Source organism: Polyodon spathula, chromosome 13, assembly GCF_017654505.1.
Source record: "Polyodon spathula isolate WHYD16114869_AA chromosome 13, ASM1765450v1, whole genome shotgun sequence".
NCBI classification, from domain to species: Eukaryota; Metazoa; Chordata; class Actinopteri; order Acipenseriformes; family Polyodontidae; genus Polyodon; species Polyodon spathula.
Genome location: NC_054546.1, coordinates 22,375,055 through 22,402,509, shown reverse-complemented (window position 1 = coordinate 22,402,509; position 27,455 = coordinate 22,375,055). Strand labels below are relative to the sequence as shown.

The 27,455-nt window shown below is 38.8% G+C and overlaps 1 protein-coding gene across 3 annotated transcripts in view; it reads right to left on the bottom strand.

The window, feature by feature from the left end:
• The window catches only part of tacc2 (transforming, acidic coiled-coil containing protein 2), a 186,837-nt gene that overhangs the window by 92,712 nt on the left and 66,670 nt on the right, over positions 1–27,455 (bottom strand). For 2 of the 3 annotated variants that reach the window (XM_041268161.1, XM_041268162.1), the window contains one exon: positions 20,719–20,844. In XM_041268161.1, the coding sequence (XP_041124095.1) occupies positions 20,719–20,844 (126 nt within the window). Of the gene's footprint in view, positions 1–8,302; positions 8,565–20,718; positions 20,845–27,455 lie in introns of those variants that run through there. The other variant, XM_041268164.1, reaches the window with a different exon arrangement.

The window sequence follows — 27,455 nt, the reverse complement described above, 5'->3', positions numbered from 1 at the left end:
TGGGAAACTAAACAAGTTTTTCCAGAAGAAAGCCGATCAATTAGCAGAAGATCAAGACGCTCTTAAAAAAATCAGGCACTGTCTTAAAGGAGGAGATGAATGTATCCTACCTGCTTACAACGCATATTGCAAAAACTGCACAACTCACTGTTGTAGCTATATTTGCAATGCTTGATGTTGAATTGGAAATTAAAACTGGTATTCATTATGTAACGTGGAAGTAAAGGAAGCAATCCAGGCAAATATTCGGTTCTCAAATGCACGGTTTATTTTACAAGAATAAGCAGTTCAATAAAATAAATGCAACAGTGATGGAAGTGGAGCATGACCTCACCAATAATTCCCAAAGGCTAAAAAAAAAAAAAACATTTTGCATATTCGTATTATTTAATTGAGAAATATAAAACACATTTATGCATATTAAATACATTTAAATCCACAGAAGTGTTACTGACATTATTTAAAAGCTGGAACAATGTAGTACTGTCGCGTGACGCACAAACTTTGAGTGCCTTACAAAGGTGCTTGTTACCATGGCAATTCACCACGCTATGCAGTCCCTTTCTGAAGGTGTCACTATGGTAACCACAGCTTGATGGGACACCTACTGGATTTGGCGCAGTAAGAATGTGTGCGATTTTAATTTGTTCAATAATGGTTTTAGTTGACTCTGACATTATATGCGACCTGAGGAAAATACATTTTACAGTAATATGCCAAGAAGAAAGATGTTGTTAAGGTTAAGGTTAACAACCTTAGGTTGGCAGAATAACACAAGCACTGGAGATTTTGAAGAAAGACGGTAAACGAACGCGGCAAGCAGCACTGTGAACAAACTATTGTTGGCCATGTTTCTTTCAACTAAATAAGACACGGTTACATCTCTTTTAATGGAGTAAAACTGTTAATTTCTTGCCAGGACATGATAAGCTGCCTTGTTCGTTTTGAATTGATGATTTTGTGATCGTGTATTTGTGACTTTATCGTGTGTGTGTTATATCTATATCTATATATATCTGTGGTGCGTGGTAGGCCGAGGACACTCTGGCCGACCTAGAACCCCCCCTGCGACACAGCCAATTGAGCGCCGTCTCCTGGGAAACTCCCGTCCATGGTCGGCTGTGGAATAACCCAGACTTGAACCGGTGACGTCCAGGTTATAGGGCGCATCCTGCACTCACGCAGAGCTCCCCTGAAAATACTGACTGTTTGTGCTTAAATAATACAAGAACTACCTCACCAGATATAAACCCTGTTAATAGCTCTGTAAGTCGCCTTGGATAAAGGCGTCTGCTAAATAAATAAATAAATAAATAAATAATATATTATGCGATGAGATTGGTCTCACAGATTGCTGGAGAACTTTTAACCCATCTGCAAGGAAATATACTTTCTCCTCACCAGTCATACTCAAGAACTGATTATTTTCTCACATCCAATTCTTTGCTAAAAGTACACAAAATATCTAAATTTAACCAATTGCATTATCAGACCATGTCCCACTACATTAACTTTGAGTCTAAACACAGTTAATAATAAAAAGCACACTCCTGGAAATTTAGCACCTACTTGTTAAATGATAAGAATTGTACTACATTTATTAGAGAAAAGATTCATGACTTTTAAATCTCAATAAGAACCCAGAAACACCTCCTTTAATAATGTGGACACATTAAAAGCCTACTTTACGGGGAGGATCATTGCTTTTTTCTGCATCAAAAAGAAAAGAAAAAATGAAACAAATATTTGATTGGGAAGTAGAATGCTGAAGAGAAATTCAATTGTGTGTGCTGATGCGCTGGGGAGACAAAATGAGTTGATCCCTGGAGCTGGCATTACACTTCAGCAATCAAGACCAGACAGAAGGATATCTACATCATCAAATCGAATGAATGGAGATGCAGGTGGATCACATTAATTTACTGCAAAGCCACGTCTTAGTTGGTGCTTATCTTGGTGAGAGTCGAGTTCAAATCAGCATGAAGTTCAACATCTACTCTCATGTAATGGAAATCATGAAGATCTGGATACATCCAGTGACTGCTGTGAAAAGTGCAACTGGCAACAAGGGAAAGACCTTGTGACAGCATGGAGAGACAGCCTACTGAAGGAAAGAGACCCCATTGGGGCTGGCAAGGGTTAACTACCCTGGTTGGCAGTATCCAGCTCTTTGTTTTCAAAGGTAAACAGGATGCTGGAGACACCCGCCCAAGGCTTCTAAGAAATTAAAGAGAAAAATTCCCCTAGAGTCTGCGAGAGCTGGGGCGGAAGATGACTCAACGTTGGATAACACGGTTAACGACTTAGGAATGGAAACGATATGAGAATGGAGAGTACTACACAAAAGCACAGACATGGAACTCCAGGTTTGTGTCTGCGGCTAGAGCAAGGCTACAACGATCAGGGGTTTGAAGATTCATCAAGGGAGAATGAAATGCTTGAGGGAGAAGGGACAAGGGCCTCGCACTGATGAGTACTTCTTACGAAGTCAGTCAAGTCAGTCAAATGAAATCCAGAGACAGGAAGCAAACCACAGTTCGCAGGATATCAGCACCCCTGTCATAGATGTGAGGACTTGCGTGGATACAACCAGTGATGAACCTAATGATCCTTGAGAACCCGGTCAGACGAACCTGCGTAAGAGAGAAAATAACCTCAACGGGCACAAGCCTGGAGTTAAACGGCTAAGAGCTTGTGAGAAAACTGCACGGGACACAGTAAACCGGATCTCTGTTTTACTTTGGAAAGGTTAAATCGAACAGTTGAAAAGAAGCTAGATAAATTTGGGGACACCATCTACGCATATGGAAGCGAGAGGTTTGGAATTGAAAAAAGGAAGGAAAAAGTACAAACTATTCCTGTAAAGTCTAGACGGCAGCAGGAGATTGACCGCTTAGTTAGAGAAAGGAGGCAGTTGAGGAAGCAATGGAGAAAAGCAGAACAAAGTCAGAAGGAGGGACTCAATCTCTTACAAAGGGTCATAAAAGACAAGCATGCAGCATTGCGCAGAGCTGAGCGCCTATGGACACGCTACAAAAGAGCGTGTGAGAACTAACTTTTATAAAGATCCATTCAAATTTGTAAAGAAGATATTCACCAGTGAAAAAAATGGCACACTAAAATCATCTAAGTTTGAGCTGGAGAGATATTTGGAGGAAACACATACAGATTCAAAAAGGCAGGAGCCTATGTCAATTCCTTCAGATATCCCACCTATCAATCCACCTGAATACCAAATGGAGGACTGTGCACCTAAGTGGAAAGAAGTAGAGCAAGCTGTGAAAAAAGCAAGGGCATCATCATCTCCAGGGCCTAATGGAGTTCCATACAGAGTGTACAAGAGTACTTCTGGAGTTCTACAAATCCTGTGGAAACTGACGAAAGTGGCATGGGAAAAACAGGTTGTACCAAAAGCATGGCGCCGAGTAGGTGGAGTCTTTATACCAAAAGAAAAGGATTCCACAAGCATCGGTCAATTTCATCCTATTTCCCTATTAAATTTTTCTTCAGCATTATTGCTCAGAGATTGTCAACCTACATATTAAGGAACTGCTTCATTGACAATTCAATACAAAAAGCAGGCATTCCAGGTTTCCAAGGATGCTTAGAACACATCAGCGTAATTTGGCAACAAATTCAATCAGCAAAAAAGGAGAGGAAGGAGCTCCATGTGACATTCCTGGATTTGGCTAATGCATATGGTTCAATGCCACATGAACTTCTTTGGGCAGCATTTGATTTTTTCAGCGTACCGATAACAATAACAAATTTAAAGAAAGCCTACAATGGAGATTTGCAATTTAGTTTTTCAACTTCAGAATTCAGCACTACATGGCAATGCCTAGAAGTTGGAATAATGGCACGATGTACCATTTCTCTACTGGCTTTTACCATGGCAATGGAAGTAATTATTAGGGCATCAAAATGGGTAGTGGGAGGAGAGTGCTTGGCTTCTGAAATGCGATTACCACCAATTTGAGCATACATGGATGACAAGACAACAATAACTACAACAATAGCCTGCACTAATCGATTACCCTGTGTAACAAATTTTTTATTTTTTTGTTCCTGGGTAGTAAGTGTTATTTACTAATTGCTTATGCCTCAAAAGTATAGAAAATGGCTATTATTCCCCAAAAACTTTGCTTTTGTGACCAGGACAGTGATATTTAAAAATATCACTATTTCCAATGGGAAAATGGGCAAATGTGTGTCTTTTCGTTCACATAAAGTCAGAAAAAAACAACGTATGAATCCAAATTAACATGTATTTATACTAAAGTAATACAAAGACGACTACAAAAGATTTAGAAGTGAGTAGTTTGTCGAGATTTACAATTATACTGTAAATACAGTATAATTGTAAATCTCGACAAACTACTCACTTCTAAATCTTTTGTAGACAATATTCCTCCTTCCAGGAGAGCAACCACCAAGAAAAGGTGTTAAAACCAAGCCTCACTCAGGACAACTGGAAGCTGCTAGAGACTGGAAGATGCTGGCAGATGTTGGTCAGCGGCTTATTTTTCCAACTGAGATTGCCACCACTAACCTTCGACCAGCACTGTCTTGTGGTCTGGATCAGCACACCTTATTCATCTGCTAGAGTTAACAGTGCCATGGGAAGATGCTGTGGATGAGGCGTTTGAGAGGAAGAAACTTCGGTATGCTCAACTAACTGCTGAAGTGGAAGAGCGAGGATGGAGAGTCCAAAGTTTACCCAGTGGAGGTGGGTTGTCGAGGATTTGTGGCACACTCTATAACCCGGTTTCTCAGAGACGACGGGTTCAGTGGCCAAGAGTTGTGTCGCACAGTGAAGAACTTATCTGAAGCAGCAGAAAGGAGCAGCAACTGGCTGTGGTTGAGACGGAAAGATTCTGAATGGGGATCTCAAGCACAATAGAAAGAAAGCAACGCTGATGTACAGGTAAGTAAGCTGGGCTGAGCTGAGTGGGGGAGTGGGGGGGGTGATGCTGGGACCTCTTGAGGTGTCATGGGCTAGTCAACAAAACAACGAGGATGGAAGGTGCCCACTTGAAGACCCCAGAGGTGTACCCTACTTAGCTCAATCCAGACGGTTGTCATGCTGATACGCTGGGGAGACCGCACTGGGTTGATCCCCGGAGCCAGCATCACAGCCGTTGTGTGTGCTGATCCCCGGAGCCAGCATCACAGTTCAGCAATCAACACCAGACAGAAGGATATCTACATCATCAAATGGAAAACAACGCAAATGGATGGAGATGCAGATGGATCACATTAGTTTACTGCAAAGCTACATCTTAGTTGGTGCTTATCTTGGCGAGAGCAGAGTTCAAATCAGCATGAAGTTCAACATCTACTCTCATGTAATGGAAATCAAAAGATACCCGTCAAATAAAAAATATTCTGAATTAATAAAAAGAAGTTTGAATTAATAAAAAGAAGTTTGAATTAATAAAAAGAAGTTTGAATTAAATAATCTTCTTAACTAAAGCAGAATTTTATATTGATCAAATAAACAGACGTTATCACTTCTTTTGGGAAGTCTGGTAAATTGCTGTCTGATTCTACAAGCAAATCCTTTAAACATCATTTACTTCTGCACTCAGATCTGAGAATAAAACTATATAATCAATAATGAGTTTGATAAGTTTTACAACAACTTATACTCTTCTAAATCTGATTTCAATGCTGAAGACTTTAATACATTTAGGATAAGCTATCAATTCCCAAGCTAGATGGATCAGTTCATATCAAATGAACAAATAACCTTAAATGAGGTTAATCTAGCCATAACTTCTCTAGCCAATAATAAAGCTTCAGGGGTCGATGGTTATCCAGCTAAATGTTATTAACATTTCAGGGACATATTGGAACCATTATTATTAGAAACATTAAAGGCCTTGTTATTAAAAAAACAATTACCAAATTCTATGTACAAATCGCAAGTAATTTTACTCCCCAAACCCAACAAAGACCCACTAGATGTACATAGTTATCGTCCTATTTCTTTGATACAGTGTGATGGAAAAATTCTAGCTTCCATTCTAGCAATTAGACTACAAAATGTTTTACCCAAACTTATTCATCCTAACCAAACTGGATTTATTAAGGGCATATCCTCTCACAACCATATTAAACACATATTACGTATTTAACTTAAATGTAATCAGTCTCTTGATGAAGAGAAAGCATTTGATTGTACTGAGTGGCCTTATATGTTTAAAGCTTCAGAACAATATGGTATTAATGAAGGTTTCTTGGAATGGATAAGAATCCTCTATCTTGAACCTACTGCGATGATAGCAACTGGTTCAGCTGTATCTTAGCCCAGAACTCTACAACAGGGAGTCCATCAAGGTTGTCCATTATCACCACTCCTGTTCATATTAGCTCTGGAGCTTCTGGCTAACAAAACGAGATCTGAAAATGACCAAGGAATTGATCAGGGAGCAACATCGCATAAAGTCCTACTCTATGCTGATGATATGATGCTCACAATTAAAAACCCTTCCACATCCCTTCCACTTCTTATGGAAATAATTGACAGTTATGGTAAATTCTCAGGTTACTGAATCAACTGGGTTAAAACCAAAGCATTTTCATTGCATGCCAGGTGTATTGCTTCAGTGTATAGTAAATACAGTTTTATTTGGCCTAGGGATGGTATTAAATATCTGGGTATCACTAACAATGACTTTAAGAAAATGTTTCTTTAAATTTCCAGCCATGTTAGCAAAAGTCAAAATCAAGCTAAAAAATTTGACTAAATTACATTTTTCCTTGTGGGGGAGGATAGAAGTTATTAAGATGGGAATTTTTTCTATAATGGCATATCCTCGTTCTATGATCCCCTTAGAAATTCCCCCTTAATACTTTAAGCAAATTAATAGAATGTTCTCCTAATTCATTTGGGGAAATAAAAACACAAGAATCAGTGTGCTATTTCAGAGTAATGATAATGAGGACTGAAAGTGCCAAACGTTTATCAGTACAACCTGGCATTTCAATCAAGATCAATATTGATTGGTTTACAAATCCTTTAAAATGTCAGATTCTCCTGTAGGACAACTGGAAATGGATATGGTTGCTCCTTATGAAATTATACATAAAGTACTGCATGGTACACTAGTTGTCTTCATATGGTCAGATGTTCTACTAACTCATTTTCATCAAAGCTTTAATAAAATTGCTACAATAACTAATATTAGGAAAGAATTATATGTCTCTTCACTAATTTGGCTCCATATTTGCCCCTTTTGTGAAATATTATGGCTAGAAGACCAGAAGTATCAGAACCATACTGTAAAAAAGAAATAACAAAATAACAATGCATTTCTAATGCAGTACCACATTGGGGCCCTGGGATGAAAACCTTCTGAACCATTTCTACTTTTTGTAATATATTTATATTGGATTTATTATTTATTTAGGAGAACCCTTGTAAGTACTGTGCCACTTGTTTCCTAGTGGTCCTAACAATGGTGAACAGGCAACAAGCTGGCAACCGTTCAAACAAAGAACACAGATGAAAGTCATTATAGATTTTAAAGATCACGACTTGCTGGAAACCGGCATAAAACCGTACAAGCGGTGGGTCTACAGTATGATATAAACACTGTATGTTACTGTATGTTACATCAAGTCTGTTTAGGGTCTATAAGTGGAATCCATTACAGAAAGCACATTGGACTCATGAATATAATGTCTTAAATGCAGTGTGTACTGTCCTGTGAAATACTGCACACTGTGTCACAATTTAAATGGCTCTGGTAAAAGTCCCAATAAAAGAAACTGAGACTGAACTCCCTCCATGGGAGACTTTAATGTCGTGGTTAATAAAATGCAAATCTAAAACACACATGGAGGGTAAAGGCAGATTACTGACACATTAGACCTTCTGTACAGTAAAGATTGATGCATGCCCTGCAGGGATCTCACGCATCCTCTCAGCATTTATGATCAACTGTACAAGACAAAAAAAAAAATCTCACTTCAATGAAATAATCCCTACTTCCAGTGAACACAGAGCTGAGAGCGCCCTGTGTAAAAGGGAAAGACAGACACCTTCAAATCAGCACAGCAATCTCTAATGAACAGGCTTCGCTTGCCAGAGTCATTTACAGCATTGGTTTTATTACATGAATGGTGCACCAAACTGCCTCTAAAACCCAAAGCGGGTCTGTATACAGCTCACATGTGCGTCACATGTCACATGATAACACAACAACAAGCACACCATCCTACCCAGAGACAATACATGCCCTTAACACAGGCCTAGATGACAGAAAGCAGGCAGCTAGGTAGGTTTTTCACTCACATTGTTTCTGATGGCTCGCGATTCAGGCTGCTTGCCTGTCCCTGCTGCTGAGACTGCGACCCACCCATCCTCATCTAATGCCCTTGAGTTAGCAGCTCCAGCCTGGGCTAGCCTCCCCCCTCCGGTCCACACGGCCAGCAGAAACGCACTGCCAGCTCTCACACTCTGAGCTTGCTGCACTGCAGATGGAAACAGCTGCTTGCATCAGTAGCAGCAGCAACCGTAGCAACAAGGAAGGCGTCTTGTCTGTCTCTGAACTGGTGCCAGAAGCATCTCCTTCAGACTCTGCATGAAAAAACCTTTCGGAGCTCCACAGAAGGACCTCCGCAGTGTGTCCTAGTCTACAGCTGCTCACCAAAACAAAATCTGGAGGATAAAGGAGCGTGCATGTGCAGAGAAAGCACCTCCCCATAAAGGAGGCTGTCTGCGGCTGCCAGTCCCTGAAGACTCAGTCTGAGGCAGGCAAGCAAGCCAGGGCCCATTCATTTGTCTGCAAGGTAAATGAAACCCGACACAGGCCCCCTCTGTGTGTCTCAGTTATTTGAAAGGCAGGACACTGATTTCGCTGCTTGTGTTTGAGGAGGAGGCAAGAGAATCTGAATCCATCGTATTTTTTTTATTTGTGCTCACAAGAATACATCCCTACAAATGAATCAATGGGATCTCCCGAATAAGCTGGCAGAATTAAAACCCAAGGTAAACACTGTGTTAGGCCTCGGTATTGAGAAACACTGTGCTGTAGTTGGTCACCCAATCCTAGCCTGACATACAAAAGGAATGTAGGTTTCGAACCCGATGTTGCTATTTCAAAACCGAAACAGCAAACGTGATGAAAATTTGTCAAACCATAGATTAATCCTTTCCAGGTAATTTTTTTTTTGGTAAAAAAAAAAATATAATAATAATAATAATAATAATAATAATAATAATAATAATAATAATAATAATTTAAAAGGAGAAACAATTGCACAATAAGACGTTTAACACAAAAGGTATTTAAGCAATTCTTACTATCAACATTAAAAAGCTAATTTTATTGTCAACATTAAAATACTATGATTTAAAAAATTTTTTTTTAAAAACCAGTGTCTGGCCAGTACACTGGTAGGCTATCTCTACAGTTCACATGAACAGATACATCTGATTAATACATCATCCACAAGCTCTGATGTATAAAAGAAAACATCAAGATTAAAAACCTGTTTCAAAAACAGAAATTCATCCCTACTATTAAGCATATTCATCTAATTTCCATACGTCTTCTTTGTCTTTACTGTTGGGTCTGTTTTGATGATCTTAACCGATGGTTCTTAACCAATAGGTTGTGCCCTCACTTGGGGTTGCTGGGCTATTTGCAAAAGGGTCACAGTCTCGCGGGTGACATATAGTGAAAAATCTGAAACTTGAATGATGCGATACATAAAAGTATATAAAAACATGAGCAGCTCACATTGAATCTGAGGTCCCTAACACTAGTGTAACATAATTGTACTGACCATATACAAACAAGTATGCTTAGAATTACACGCTTACTGCTACAGCTAAATGGAGGTGATTGTGCTGCTGTTTTAAGTTGACTGTGTGCTTAGTTGCTAGGATACAGGCTGTTACAAGTTAAGGCAGTATGTGTCTGAGTGAGAGAGCAAAATAAAGCTGTGTTCATTTTTTCAGTGAACTCTTTGCATGTGCGTTTTCAGTACGTAACATTTTACGTATTCAGGGAGTCAACTCTGTAGTTTCAACAACACCCACCAAATTTAAAAGTATAAAGTATACAGTATTAACAAACAGTAGTAATACATGTCAAATTTGCCTTGACCCTGGCATGTCACAGTGCAGTTACACAGCTCCCAACAAGCAATCCATAGCCAGCGGCTCATACCAGCTGCTTCTATGACATCCAAATTCCTAGGCAATGCCCAAGAAAAGTTAATCTAACTCATCAACAGTGGCACAGCTAATAATCAGTTTTCATCACCGCCCCTAAATCAGCTTTGGATCAAGTGCTTGGATGAGTACCCGATTCTTTCAGAAAGAGTCCTGCCTCTCTTGTTGCTGTTCCCAACTATTAATATGTGTGAGACGGGATTCTCAAACCTGCTGATGACCACAACATAGCATCGGAGCAGATTAACTGTGCCTCAGCTGTTCTAAGCTGATGTTCATTTTTTGATATAGTTTGATATTTTTTGATAACAGATACATCAGTTAAGAGACTTCCGATACCAAGCTCCTCTTTCATCTACCCAACTCGAGAATTTCTCCAACTAGGATTTGTTTGAGAGAGTAATTATACATTTTTTTGCACTGAGGAACAATGGCAAACCAAAACAAATAATAGGAACCAGCTGGGAAAACATCCCTAAAATGAAAATGCTGTTGAAGTGAACGACAATGCGAGCAAACATCAGTGTACAGATAAAGCCTTTAGTTATTTTTCTTTCTATCTGAAAAGTACAGTATCAATGTTGAAACATCACTTATCTCATAGAAACTCGAACCCAAAGCAGCAAGGCTTCTGTCAAAGTCAGGGCGAAGCGAGGGCCCAAAAAATACTGACACATTAGGTAATGCCTCTGTTCTGCAATGCATTTCCTGTCTGTACCTACAACTCTGCCAATTTGGTGACATGCAGCTAAACTAGCCACTTTGAAAAAAATATGTTGAGGTGAAGAAAGAACTCCAAACATTATGCAACTCCTCTAGCAGTAAGATGAAATATTGCGTTCATATAAGATGACTCATAGTTCAAAGCACTTGTTATTGATCAGGTCTCCCACACATACAACACTAGGAGCACGACAAATGCATGACAGCTCAGACTAGTAACATTGTAGTATACTTAGAGAACCACTCCCTGAAAACCCTTGCAGAGAAAGGCTTCATAAAGATGGAAATGGATTTTTGATTTGTTCAGTAAATACTTATTAAATTGTTCCCCTAACACAAATAGCCATTTACATATGCAGTACAGTGGCACCAAATATTGTTGATAATGTACATGACTGCAGTTTAAAGAGCTACATTAACTACTATAATCTATTATTCTTGCTGTTTAGATTATGTTTGTTTATCGGTTTCAGCTTCAGACTCAAGTTTAAAGACTCAATGTGGCATACGTAGAGCTCTTAGAAACACGTCTAATTTTAGATACATCAGTTAGACTGCAACCATTAACCTGCCTCTTTGCCCCCTGCAACACTCTGTCCCCCAGTGAGTGGAAGAAATACCACATTTTTTCTACGTAGTTTATCTCATATCCTTTAGGGAGAAAGAGTTGTAGGTGGACAGTTAAATAGTTACTATCAACCTAAATTAGTCAAGTTTCTGAGAGCTCTGTGTTAGGGATGCCTCTGATATAGCTTAACATGTTTCTAGATTGTTAGAGAAACCAGCAACAGTCTGCAATAGATATGTAGACTTAAGTGTTTGAATAGTTTAAGTGTGCTGAACAGCATAAAATACCAGCTTGACTCCCTACTGCAAAACTGACTGGAGGATGTGCCTGCCCAATTGCTGTACCAGGACAGTATATCACATTACAGGAGCTGAACATTTTAGGGGCTTACTTTATTATTAATAACCTTGAATTATAACACCTAGGTCCATGACTAAGAGTTTCATTTAGTAGAAAATGAGAAGATAGAAATAGGAAGAGGGATGAAAAGAGCATATCACGTGTTCAAATACCAGCCACTGCGAGAATGTAAGAACGCAACAAAACAGAGCCAACCACTTCTCAAGGGAATTGGCTCAGGGTTACAATATGGGAATAATTCATATGAAAGCAATCTCCATTCTGTTGGAAAACACATTATTGAAGCTGTAAAAATCATTTTTTTACTTTTTTTTATTTTATTTTTTTTATAGGCAGCCATTTCATTTGTCTAGTCAAAACTTACAAGGGAAATAAAACGTTTGCTTCAGTTATATTGAGCTCCTGCACCAGTGTGGGGGGATGACTCAGTGTTAGCTAACTACACACAAAAATAAAAAATCTGAGCATACAGAAAAAAATATGTTTTTTTCTGAGGTTGCAAAGTTTACTTAGCCAGAACAGAATCCTTTCTTATAAGGTATCCTGAATGGCAGTACACTGCATTCAGCTCCATGTTGATCTTTTATTTTTTTATGGCCTAGTTGTACAGAGGTTACATGTCACAGGGAGAAAAGCCGACCTCTGATGCTCAGAAAGCGGCTCTGAAGGGCTGCTACATGCTGGTCAATAGGAGTGATCTCATTCATTTATTACCAACACAGCAGCCAGGCCAACACAAAGCCTCCCCTTCTCATTTACTTGCTGTTACTTTGGCTCCCTCTAAGCCAAGGCAAACTTTAAGCATTAATTGGAGCCAATTATCTAGCAAGATACTGCATGCATGATAGACCTGCCTACCAGGAACCATTTATCAGATTTTCCTTTTCAAGAAAGTCTTGAGAGTTTAAAACTGAAGCTGGTGATCAGGTATTTAGTCATTACTAAAGATTTAGAATTAGCTTTTCACTATTAAGTCCACGTGGATGCATATTTCTCAATTGAAAATGTAACCGTTAGAATTAGTCTTTTTCTCATTTTTTAAGTACCTTGGGTTGGTTTATATTTTAAACAGTGTTATATGAATGAAAGGTTGTTTCCATTTGTCACTCATGCTAGACAACTTGATGAGCCATTATTAAGGTGAAATGTTAAAAAATGTAAGTTTGATATACAGACAGACAGACGGAGAGATGTACCTTCACCAGCATTCACAATACAGTATGCAGAATATCAATAACATGTAGTTTCATTAAACTGATGCAACCCGTTATAGACAAAGCCATCATCATCCAGACCAACAACAAGTCACTCAAGAATAAGTGGGTCCATTCCAAGTTTCATCACAATCACATGACTAGTACTCTAGGGGAGCTCCATAGAGCCGCAGACTCCCAGGTTTACAGCACCATTGATTAAACATACCATTCAGAGCTGGCCATTGTAAATGTCTGAATAAAGATACTGAAGAACATAGCATAAGAAAGGCATTACTCAAAAGCACATACAGTATGAATGGGAGTGCTTTGGGGAGATTGGTAATGCTGGTGTCTCAGTCCCACCCTAGAGGCACAGAGCACACAGGACAGTACTGCAAGCACAAAGAGGAGGGACCCTTAATAGCACCTGCCAGCTGAGTCCCCGATAATGGAATTGCATCTGAATAAACGGTTCAATTATGAAGCCCGGCCCCTATGCATTCATAAATATTAGCAATATGCCAGGATTAATACCCTGTCTGATACAGTGTCAGAAGAGAAAGCTGGAGTGAATCTCACGGGAATGTATGAACTCTGAATTGCGTTGGGGTTGTTTGATAGTGGATGTTTGCATTGCGAATGCCTCTGTGGACAGCCTCTAGGTGGGAGGGAGGGGGCTCTTCAATTAGGGTTAGCAGCTTCTGTTTTTGAGGTGCCAGAGTAACACAGAGTGGAATAATATTTCACTGCATGAGAAGTCCAGACATTTTCCAAAGAGGTGCTGGTTTCTGTACATCATACATTCCATTACCCACTACTCACATCCAGTTAATCAAAGATATAGGTACACAAACCTGTGACCTGGTCATACAGTACTTTTAAATAATTTACCTGCTGGTATTAGTGCCAGCTCTGAAATACATTCAGATTATATATTAAAACCGGGCTTACACTGCACGATTTTTGCAATCGGGAGACGCAGCGCCACTCACACTCGAACTATGATCTCTCACTGTAGATCAGAGATTGCAAGCTACACACACTACACAAGATATCTTGTAGCAGACTGATGATGCAACTCAAGTCGAGGTCTATCCAAAATAATAATATCTAATCTGTTCAAAAAGCGCAACACTCGCTCGTAGTACAAAATATTTATTAAATTAAAAGATTGGCGTGGGAGATTGGCTGTCAAGCGATCTTCATCAGAATAGCAAATTCTGATGAATAATTTGAAGACTTTTAAACTAATAAACATGTTGTACTACGAGCGAGTGTTGCGCTTTTGAACAGACTAGAATACAACTTTAATAGTAGGCTACTACATGTTTGTTATAGGTTTAAATATTCAACAACATAATCTACATTCTCTCTATTTCTCACACACACAGACGCACACCCCTCCTCCTCGTATTTGAATAAATTAGCAATACAAGCGTACAGTAGGGGTTTGAAGGGGATATCGAATACGAGTGATGGTAGAAATTGATTGCCAGGAGAGCACACATTACCACACACAGTATCTGCTTCGGCGTTAACAAGTTATAACAATTATTTACTTACCAGGTACCTTCAATGAGCGATCATGATAGGAAATGTCATTTACGTCAAAGAGGGGCACAACCTTTCTCTTCGTCGCTATTGTTGCTAGCTTGTCCTATTGGCTGCTGGCAGAATTTGTTGAGAAATCAGCCCGTAGCACCTCACACACTTCACTAATTGCTTTGTCGGGACAAAAGTTTTATGACATGTTTGAAATATGTTGGGACGCCGTAAGAGCATCGGGAGATCGCAGAAGCCATTAACAGGGCATCGTAGACCCTCTCACACTTATCGACCATTTTGTCCCCGACAACCTCATTTTGTCCCAGATTTTAACAAATTAGTCGCCGACTCCTCAGCTCGTTGGCGATCAGCAAAAATCATGCAGTGTTAGCCCGGCATTACTTTATATAAAGTTCCGATACTACCGCGTGGACGTACTACCCTTTTAAAAGCCACGTCAAACACCTCATGAATCTTCACATCCTTGTTCAGCACAATGAGAGGCTGCACTGAGTCACTGGGAAGAGTCCCTGTGAGAAGTGACAGGTTATATATAGTTTGGTATTGAATATTCTGCTTATTAAAATGCAGAGTGCCTATTTGAGGCAGATGATGAGGACCTGCTTCGGTTTGAGCAGCGCGCCGGTTCCAGACGCCGGTTTGTCATTGTAGTGAAAACATCAGCAAGACATTGAAAGGCATCAAGGCAGATTTCTTAATGAGGGGGGTCATACGCATCATACACATGGGATGAGTCATACCCAAAAAAACACTCATTATTGTATATTAGACATATTCCCCCACAACCCCCCCCCCTCCCCAACTCAACAGGACACAACCATCATTACAGTAAAAATAGACATAATGAAGCGTTCTTTGTATAAGTTAGTGATCAGCAGATGTGTCAGCTGCATGAAGAGCACGGATTGTGGCTTTCACTAACTCTACTGTGCAGTATATATTTTTTTTCTATGGGTAAATATCGGGACTTTCTTCCTATGCATCGGGACGTGGGACATTTGCTAGGAAATAGGGACTGTCCCGACCATATAGGGACTGTTGGCATGTATGTAATTGGACCATTCAAATTCCCTTTGCTTTTATTGAATCTGAAAATTAAGATGAATCAGTTTCCAAAAGCACTCCCTAGCAGCACCAGCATCGATATGCTACAGAGTGCTGTGGTGCTGGGGGATTGGGGTGTTGGATTCCTGAGCTGTACAGAGTGGAGTGGTGCTGGGTGGAGATTCCTGAGCTGTACAGAGTGGAGTGGTGCTGGGTGGAGAAAGACCATTGGAATGCCCCCTGCCACACTGAGCAATGTTGTTCACGGGAATGTTCTCAAGAGACTGAAATCTGCTTGCTAATAAGACGTGAGATAAAAGGATTTTTAGGGCTTGGATAGCGTGCTTTAAAACCCAGATCTTCAAGATATAAGAGCAAGAGTTGATATCCTGAAGGATTGACGGTTGCATGTGTATGGGTACCTGTGACAAAGACAGAATGATTCTTGGTGATAAATCTCCCTCCCGACTGGTGAAGGCGCTGTGTAAAGGGAACAGAGTGCCTTGGACTGGATGGCCAGACAATGAATTCCCAGGATTAGAAGGAAGTCGGTCATTTAAAAAGGGTGAGGAGCTACAACACAATAAATCATTGACCCGGAAGGAAAACAGCATGGCAGTCGCAGATTGGAGGAGCAGTTGCACTAGTTAACTGAGGGGTCATGACTGACGGATACAAAAGGGGGAGTAGCAAACTGATCTGTTCCTTGTTATGGTTAAGCTGAACCAGAAGGAAAGACGTTTGTTATTATCGTAAGTGTTTTGTTTGTTCTGTCATTATTAAATGTACTGTTTGTTGTCATGTACACGGCTAACACAATCCGGAGCTGTCGCCAGAGGCCTACACTGCACTTTGTTTTACGAATAACTGTATTTGCACCACAAGCACTTACTGTGGACTTGTGTTTGTGTTTTGTGTTACGTGTGGGTGTACAAGATCGGTACTATTATTTCAGGACCAACCCGTGGATTAAAATAGTGCAATACACGACGCTGTATTGCCTGTTTCTCATTGTTATTATTTACTGCCATTTTGTCATCAGACTTTGGATTATAAAAATAAATAGCATTGCATCTGGATTACCATTGTCTGTCTGTTCATTGATCACTGCTGCATTCCTGCACCTGCACACTGTTAACCACTTTGCCACAGTACCCTTGCAGGACCTTTGGTTTGTGAAAGGAGTCGAGATCTGAAATCTTTCTAGGGAATGCAGCTCACAATTCAATGGGCAGGACCAGCTGTCAGTACACCTCTCCCCTTTTATTGTACTGTAATGACTATCAACTGAAATTGGAAAGATTTATGGTACTGTATTCTACACAGATCTAAAAACTCTGGGAATATGTTTAATAACAAAATATATAATAACAGAAACAACTCCCTGAAACATAAACTTGCTTTACTGGAAAATAAATCATAACATGATTAATCTGTGTTCCAAGCTCTCAGAACAGGACTTCACTAACACTGTGCATTATACACAGTTACACACAGTACACAGCATTCAACAACAACCTAAAACACTGGTCTGGTTTTGCCACAAGGTTTATGATAAACTGTTATGTTTAAATATAAGTAGTATATTTTAAGCTGTTACATCAATCTCTACATTTAATGAAATTCTGGTCTCTGTATTTTGTTCTGTATAATCAATGAAAGAAGAGCTGCTAAAACTATATACAAAGCTTAAACGGTTGGGATTTAGACCTGTACTACTGTACTGAGAACAAAGAGAACACAGGCCCCCTCTTGTGGCTAATGCACAACTAGACCATAAGAACATAAGAAAGTTTACAAATGAGAGGAGGCCATTTGGCCCATCTTACTCATTTGGTTGTTAGCAGCTTATTGATCCCAAAATCTCATCAATCAGCTTTTTGAAAGATCCCAGGGTGTCAGCTTTAACAACATTACTGGGGAGTTGGTTCCAGACTCCCACAACTCTCTGTGTAACATAGTAACTCCTATTTTCTGTTTTTAATGCCCCTTTATCTAATCTCCATTTGTGACCCACAATACCTTTTAGAATTTTTAATCTGGTTGCCGCGTAGTCTTCTTTGTTTAAGACTGAAGCCTTCTTTTAGCCTGTCTGCATATGACATGCCTTTTAAACCAAATAATTCTGGTTGCTCTTCTTTGCACTCTATCCAGAGCTGCAATATCCTTTTTGTAGCAAGGTGACCAGAATTGAACACAATATTCTAGATGAGGTCTTACTAATGTATTGTAAAGTTTTAACATTACTTCCTTTGATTTAAATTCAACACGTTTCACTATATATCCGAGCATTTTGTTGGCCTTTTTAAAGCTTCTCTGCATTCTCTAGATCAGTTGTTCTCAAAATTTGTCATAGTGAGCCTCCCTGAGCTATAAAAAAAAATAACTGCACCTCCCCAGTTTACTAAAACAATAAAACAAAGTGAAAATCCTATAAAAAAAATGCAAAATAATGAATAAAAAAGTAGAAGGGATTTGTTCAATATAGAGCAGTATGAGTTTCACAAGTATTAATTCAAAAAGAGTACAAATGTAAGCAGCTAAAATACGTTTTTTTTGTCCTGTTAACTTTCTTATTTTAGTGGGTTTTAATGTAAGTATAAAAATTGCTGCTTTGTATTGTTATTAAAACGGTCTGACTGGCAGTTGTATGTGTGCCATGCTATACAAATGTATTGTGGTTTGTTCTTTTTTTCTGCTATGTACTATACAGTGCTTTGCAACACTTTCTATAAAAAGTGCTATATAAATGCAATAAATAAAGAAATAAACTCATTAAGCTTCCTCTGAAAATACTTTATGTGTTTAGATACTAAGGTAGGGTGTCTTGTTTTGAGATGCCAGCGTAGCTTGCAGGGCAACATGCTGTGGTTTGCCATTCTTTCGCCGCACAACACATTGAGGCTCGGGGCACCACTGGATCCGTTCCATGTAAAGCCCAGTTTTAAATATGCTTTGTTATATTTTCGGCTTCTGTGTTTTGCTGGAACCACTGCTGCTGCCCTCATTTCAGCTTGCCTTGTATGTTTTTCTCCCTTTGTCACAAAACGACCCATTTTTCATTGAAGCAGTTTCTCACTGGAAGCGCGCTGCTGATACGGTTACAGTTTTCTTGGGGATGGGGAGTGGAAACCACACAATGTACGCCTGACGTTTCACAGTTGCTAAGGAACATTAGCACGTTAAACAAAAGGTTTTTGCGTTATTTTATTTTAATTATTTTTAAATATAATACATTTTAAATATGATCATTTGTTATTTTTTTCAAATCATCCAACCTTCAAAAAAAGAAAAAAAAACAAGGACACACAGCTTGCGCCTCCCTTCAGAGGCGTGCCCCATAGTTTGAGAAACACTGCCCTAGATGAAGACAGATTACATAGATATTTTTCATAGATTCCTTCTTTAATTTCAGTATCTCCCATATGGTATTTATAGTGGACATTTGTATTGCCTGTGTGCAGTATGTTACACTTTTCTATACTAAATGTCATTTGCCATGTGTCTGCCCAGTTCCAAATGCTGCCTAGATCATTTTGAGTGACCTTTGCTGCTGCAACAGTGTTTGCCACTCCTCCTATTTTTGTGCCATCTGCAAATAGCTTGCTTACTATACCAGAATCAAAGTCATTAATGTAGATTAGGAATAGCAGAGGACCTAATTCTGATCCCTGTGGAAATTCACTGGTTACCTTGCTCCATTTTGAGGTTTCTCCTCTAATCAGTACTTTCCGTCTTCTACATGTTAACCACTCCCTAATCCATGTGCATGCATTTCCTTGAATCCCTACTGTGTACAGTTTGAGAAGTAATCTTTTATGCAGGACTTTGTCAAAAACTATCTGGAAATCTAAATAAACCATGTCACATGCTTTGCAATGATCCATTATTGATGTTGCATCCTCAAAAAAATCAAGCAGGTTAGTTAGACACGATCTCCCTTTCCTAAAACCATGCTGACTGTCTCCCAGGATATGGTTACCATGTAGGTAATTTTCCATTTTGGATCTTATTATAGTTTCCATAAGTGTACATATAATAGAAGTCAGGCTTAATGGTTTGTAGTTACCTGGTTCGGTTTTGTCTCCCTTTTTGTGGATCGGTATTACACTTGCAATTTTCCATGTCTGTCAGCACATCCCCTGTCTGAAGAGTCTGTTAAATGATCTTGGTTAGCAGTCTGTAAATAACTTCTTTCATTTCTTTGAGTACTATTGGGAGGATTTCATCCGGCCCAGGGGATTTGTTTATTTTAAGAGCTCCTAGTCCCTTTAACACCTCTCCCTCTGTTAAGCTAAAGTTATTTAAAACTAACTAGGAACAGGTCAACATGTGGGGCATGCTGTCCATATCCTCCTTTGTACAAACTTGTGAAAAATAATCATACAATGTTTGCTATAATTTTTCTCTTCATCCATGATTTTGCCATTTATATCTCTTACACATTTTACTTCCTTCTTGAATGTTCTTTTGCTGTTATAATATTGGAAAAACTTTTTGGAACTGGTTTTAGCCCCCTTGGCAGTGTTCATTTCTATCTCTCTCGGCCTTTCTAATTTCCTTTTTGACTTGTGTTTGCTTTCTTTCTGTGTACTTTGTTCATGGTGCCTTTTTCTCAGATTTATTTTTTTATATATTGATCTATTACATCATTTTGGAAATTTTGATTTCTCTACTTTTGGGATGTAATTGTTTTGTGCCTCTAGTATTACGTTTTTGAAAAATAGCCATCCTTTTTCTGTGGATACTTTCTCTATTTTACTCAAATATACCTTCTACATTATATATAATGATTCCTGCAAATTTCCCATTGGATTTGTTTCAGCAGTGTAGTTGGCAATATTAACAGTTTAACCTTTCACAAAAAAGGTACAGACTGCTTTTGGTGAGAAGACCTTAATAAATGATGTGCAATCCATTTTAACATGTGGATTATGTATTAAACCCAAAGGGAGTTGGGTGGTACCTTACCTTGTGGTGTGTTCTGTATTAAACCTGAAGGGAGTGGGGTGGTATATTACCTTGGTGGTGTATTCTCTATTAAACCCAAAGACAGTGAGGTGGTACAGTACCTCGGTGGTGTGTCTGGCCAGGCTTGCTCGATAGGAGGGGTCTCTTCTTTATAATCTTCCTGAGCAGCTAGTGAAAGCACTGCCACTGGATTGACTGGTTCCTCGCTCTCAGCGGTTAAGATGGTGCTGTGAAAGAGAAATAAAATTCATTGAAAAATACTGTCCTGCAGTCATTGTACATGAAAATGTGATTCCTGGGGGAATGTTTACTGCATTCATCCACAGTTTAGCCTCTGCTTTATCTGAAACCAGACACTGTTGGCTTCAGATAAAGGCTGCAGTACACAAGAATCCCTCCCTAAAGCTTCAGGGGTTTTGGTTGGTCCTGCAGTGACATTCAGATGAAGAGAGTATTCGAATGTCATGTTTCTCTTGTATTTCATATTCTTGGTGTCTTTTTTACAAGAAAACACACCATTTTTAACAAACCCAGACTGCACTGCACCACTGTTAGCACTTGTTTCATATTCACAACACCACTTGCACCTGGAGCACTCACTGTTGGACTTGTGATTGTGTAGGTGTTTTAAAGTATGTGTTTTTTATTATTATTTGACCGTGTTTCTGACTGGCTGTACACATCGTTGTGTGTAGTCAGTCTTATTATTGAAAAGCAATTAACAAAGCTTTGTTTTCACCATTGAACTGCTGTTGGAGTGTTGTTTCTAAGTACTGCATCACTTCTGCACTATACATCACTTTGCCAGAGAGATGAAGTGTGATTCTTTTGTAACCCTGAATTTGAGACAAGCCTAGAGAATAGCCCTTTATCAAATTGATAATTCAATGTCATTCTTTTCCAGTATCCTATAGTACAAAAAAAAAATATTTAGCATTAAGGTAATGACTCGAAACGATTGTATCATAATGGTTACAAGCCTAGGATCCCACAGATAATGAAATGGAATATTAGGGGTAGAAGCACAGCAGTTTTTCATAAGCCAACCGACAGCCTGTGAGAACACCAACACACTAGTCAGCACACCTAGCAGTATTTCAATGAGCACAAATTAAACTAAATATTTACGCTAGTTTGTATCTTCATCTATAACTATAAAGCACTCTATAGAGCATACAGAAATACAAACAAATTGTATCTAATTAAAGAAACTGAGAAAGACTAAAAGAAATGTTTAGTAAGTTTACTTTAGTATTACTACAATTTGTATCTGCAGAGTAACTGTTTTACCAAACCGGGATGGATAAACAGAGACATGATGTTTCTGTGAAGGTTAAGCAGAAATAATAACAGAGACATCCCTCTGTGGTTATGTCTCTGCCCCTTATAGATTATCTTTGCATTCCTCACTTGAGTTAGACCGTCCATGTGGTATGTGGACCATCTGGAAATCATATTGAACTTCACTGGATTTTGGACTGTTTCCCAAAAAGTAGCAAGTGCATTCATGGCGTTGTAAGGAAAATATGAGGTAAAATGATCACATTTTTATGTTAAACCTGAACTGTAAATCAATATGCTTTTGCTCAGTGAACTTAAAGGTATAAAAGAAAAAATGTGGTGACACCTTTTTAATTCCTAGTTTTAACAAAGTTTCTGTCATTTTGAAACCTCTGACTGCTGCTAGTAGATATGTAGTGGCAAGCAGTTTTGAGAGGGGGAACTTCCTGCAGTACATTTCTTAAGGTAAACAAACCAGACTGCTATTGAAGTCTACTAACTATGTGGTGCAGTTCCCAGAAAAATATATTACAGTAAATAAGAATTTAAATTTTCATGTAAAAGAGAACAGGATTGTGGGAGAAAAAAAAGATACTTAATAATGAGATAATGTAGTTAACAAGCTTTGGAAATCTGAAGAGAATTTTGTAGAATTCAGTCATGTTTTGCACATCAAAGACTCTAGGTATTCACAAGTCATTCATATTACATTAAGACAGGACATGTTCTGGGACAGTGGTAAAAGCACAGAGAAGCACTGGCACTGTGGCACTGCACAGAGATGAAAAATGTTGTTAAAACCTGAGAAAAACATGATTAAGCACATGGGAAACTGTAACATGACTGTGCAGACATATACCATGGTGAAATTCTAGAAGTGCCATCAAAATAAACATTGCTCTATAAACTGCAATGACCTTCACAGGCTGTAGGCTGTTATTGATGTACTGTGAACTCTGGGGTGTCCATCAAATCAATACTACAATAGAAAGCAAGTGCATAGTTACTGTAAATCAAATCAATAGTACAACAGAAGGCAAGCACATAGTTACAGTAATAACTGTGATGAAACTTGTTGTAGAACACAGCAAAGTATTAATTGCCTGTAGTTTATGGTTTTCAGTCACGCTTCACTTTAAAGAGGGTTTACTACTGTGCTACTAGTGAACTAGATGAATAATACGCTAACAAATCTTCTTCATTTTGTGCTCATGTTTAGTTCATAATATGTACTGTTTAATATGGATGTCATTCGTCTCATTACTATATAAACTACAGAACCACACTATTGATACATCCAAATGTATGCATTATAGTTGCTGAATTCATTAACGTTACTTCATTTTTTGTGTGCTGTACATGTACTCATATACTATAGTAACGTATTAACATTCAGCTAGGCCATTGAAGTGAGTCTGAACAATGAAAATCACCAGCTTCAACTTCTCATGTACTTTTAATGTTGTCTTTCAAATATGAGGATATTCCTTAACGCAATAATAAAATACAAACAAAGACATTGCAAGTGCCAACAGGAAGTGCAGGAAAGGGTTGAAAAACCTTGGAAAGCACTCCTTTAAGGTTCAAACACAGCCAAGTTTCAGTGACAGCAGCACTCTTAATCTAGTTGTTCATTGCGTTGGCTGGTGGAGAAAAGGCCAGCTGCTTGGTTTAGTAACACAGCCCTGTGTCATTCTAAGAACACAGCACAGTTTGAGGAGGAAGAAAAGGAAACGCTGATATTCTGTGTGATGTGTAGAATGCCAGAGATACCCTAGCTGAGTAATTATACCAGAACCACATTAGATACAGAGTGTCACTTTCCTAACAGCCTTGGGATCCAGTTAATAGGAACACACTGTTTTGTGAAGTGCAAAAGAAAGCAAAATCATTTTAACAGTATAACACAGTAAGAACCTCTAAACACTGGAGCTTTCCTACAGCTCCCTCTTCTTGAGCTTCAACAGTTAATCAAATTATTCATACTTTATAAGGGATTAGGGAATCTGAATGCCACTGGGGTTTAATCATTGAAACAAGGCCTTCCTCCACGCACAGACAACAACACACAATACAGAGACTCACCTGCACTGTTCGAAATCTCATACCTTTGTACACAAGATTAGTTTTCTAAACAGTGGTCAGATTAAGATTCAGATTTAGATTGCTTGGATAGACCCCTTGCACATTGATGAGGACTGTGACAGAACAGAAGCCCTGCCTTGAGTAGTGTTTGGTTTGGCTGTGGGTGTTTTCAGTAAACAATTATTATTTTCAATTTAAGTAGGCAGGGATAGTGTTAAGTCCATCCCTGTCAAATCTACATTTGGAATGTTGCTGGGTCTTGGGGCGGTCCTAAAAGTTTGAGAACCACTGTTGTAACAGACTTCCCTGGGAGCAAATTAAGACTTTTGACCTATATGCTCAAACAGCTGAAGTTTAAATGTAAACTACCATGTGTTGTGGGGGTGGGGTGGGGTATTGAACCTCACCATTACAAGCATTAGAGCCTCCTTGTATTCTGTGTGGCTGGTCATTTCTTATTTCACACATTCTCTTCCTTGTTTATACAAGTGATACCTTTTGTTTAAATGTAAAACATCAAAGATAAGGCGACAGACCTCTTGTTAACCTTCCCTTATAAAGTTCACCATGGTGAAATCACAGCAAAGTGTAACAAAGCATTGTGAAAGCATGGTAAGGCATTGGTAAGCACTGTGAAGCAAACAAAAAAGGGAAAACCATAGTAAATTATGTTAAGTGCATCACACAAAAAAGGAAAAAGCATGAGAAAAATGCACATTTACTGTGGTTTTCACAACTCTTTTTTTCTATACTGTGAATTGCGTTTGTTTATTACTCACTGTCTAAAAATTACAGTAGTGCATAGAAGATAGTCACTTTACTTACAATATATTTGATCAAAAGCTTTGAAAACCTACAAAAAAACAAGAACTCCAGTCAGCTCATAGATTGATTTTGATACGAACTGTATCTAATATAGTCTCTCTATAGTGACACAAAGCATACTGTAAATATCTACATTATTAAACCTCATTTCACAGTTAAGTTAAAGTTCCTAGTAATGCCGGGCTTACACTGCACAAGTTTTCCTGATTTACTAATTTCTTAAAATCTGGGAAAAAATGAGGTTGTCGGGGACAAAATGGTCGATAAGTGTGACAGGGTCTATGATGCCCCATTAACAGCTTCTGCGATCTCCCGACACTCTTACGACGTCCCGACAAATTTCTAACATGTCAGAAAACTTCAGTCCCCGACAGAGCAATTCGTGAAAGGTGTGAGGGGCTACGGGCCGATTTCTTGATGAATGCTGCCAGCAGCCAATAGGACAAACTAGCAACAATAGCGACGAAGAGAAAGGCTGTGCCCCGCAAGGTGTGGAGCCTCGAAATTGAGGAAAGGATGGTGGAGAAGTGGCAGGAACACCTGTGTCTCTTTGACATAAGTGACATTTTCTATCATGATCGCTCATTGAAGGAACAAAGATGGAGGGAAATTGCATTGGAACTTCAGGTACCTGGTAAGTAAATAATTGTTATAACTTGTTAACGCCAAAGCAGATACTGTGTGTGGTAGTGTGTATGGTGATCAATTTATACATTCACTCGTATTCGATACCCCTTTCAAACCCCTACTGTAGGCTATGCTTGTATAGCTAATTTATTCAAAATACGAGGAGGAGGGGTGTGCATCTGTGTGTGTGTGTGAGAAATAGAGAGAATGTAGATTATGTTGTTGAATATTTAAACCTATAACAAACTTGTAGTAGCCTACTATTAAAGTTGTATTCTAGTCTGTTCAAAAGCGCAACACTCGCCCGTAGTACAAAATACTTATTAGTTTAAAAGTCTTCAAATTATTCATCAGAATTTGGTATTCTGATGAATATCGCTTGACGGCCAATCTCCCACGCCAATCTTTTTATCTAATAAATATTTTGTACTAGGAGCGAGTGTTGCGCTTTTTGAACAGATTAGACTTTATTATTTTGGATGCACCTCGCAACCTCAAGTTGGTTTAGAGCACAGACATCAAGGAAATACATATTGACATTGCTATAATGTTATAACTGTTTTACATGTTTTTTTATCGCAATATTGAATATTTGTGCAGTCTGTTGCCCTGAAGTACAAGTTCTTATGCTGAAATTTGCAGAGTATGAAATTAGCAATATCCACAGTGCGATTAAGCCAATTGCGTGTCGAATCTTCTTTTTTTCTGTACAAAACAATCCACAGACAACAGCGATCGCCTCCTCGCTTGAGTCCATGATTCTCTCGAATGATGTCTACGATTCTGCAATGAAAATAGGCACAGTCCGCGACAAGATATCTCGTGTAGTGTGTGTAGCTTGCAATCCCGATCTACAGTGAGAAATCATGGCTCAATCGGTAAGTGTGAGTGGTGCTGCGTCTCTCGATTGCAAAAATTGTACCTAACTTTAATTCCTAACAGACATTTAAGCAAAAATGAGAAGCATGGGGATAACATAATGTGGATATTAAAACTTGAGGTCCTCAAAGCTGTGACCATGAGACTGGAATGTTTTGTGGCCTACAGTATTTTTCCCCATTTGCAGATCTCCAGCAGATTGCCCTTCCATAATACAGTAAATGTATTACCTGGAAAATTTAACCACAGTGAAAAATTGGATCCAATAATCTGCACAATTGCAAGACTAAAGTAGAAGAAGAGAAACTGAAGTTCTTCCAATCTTCTGCACTGTGCTCCTAATGGATATATATGCATTGTATTTAATACTTTCAGATATATACTTTATTTAAATGTCAAGAAAGAATAATGATCATGCCGTCAACCTTCTGGGAGAAAACACAAATGTGCCCATTGCCAAAACAACTTAGGACCACTGACTTAGGGAGACTTCTCTCCGTCCTGGTCAAGCTAAAATATACACTGTACAATGTACCAATGTCTGTACTGAGTGAATACAACACAAGCTGCTTGCTAAACTAAAGTAAACTTGCAGCAAGCTCTGTGATCCCTCAGGAGCTAGAAACATGTCTTTCAGATGTGGTTCCCTGTGCTAAACCCCCTACAGTCATTATTTATCAAAGCACTCCACATTAAGGTCAAGTTAGCTTATGGGCTTTGCTGCATGCTTACAAAGTTAAATACCAGAAGTTTGTATTACACTGAGCCATACTCAAAAGAAAGAAAATCAGAAGTAAGTTAAACACAGCCTGATAGGACACTGGTAAAGTCCCCTAACCCACCTACCAATAGGCTTGTAAATGACTTCCATTTCTCAGGTTGTAGAAAGAGCCCTATTTCAGTAACTGCAGTAAAGGTTTAATAGGGAGGAAGCTTGTGTACTCTCCTATTATGGAGATTGGGTATGAGAGCACAGCTGGGAATAGAAGCCACTAGCAATCCAGGGATCAGATTTAATACAATAGTAGAAAACAACAGCATCAAAAGAGTATACATTTTCAAGCCAAATGTTCTATGTTATAAATAGAAAATTAAAATTATCATAAAAACGCAGGTCAGTTTGACTAAATGTTAGCAAGAT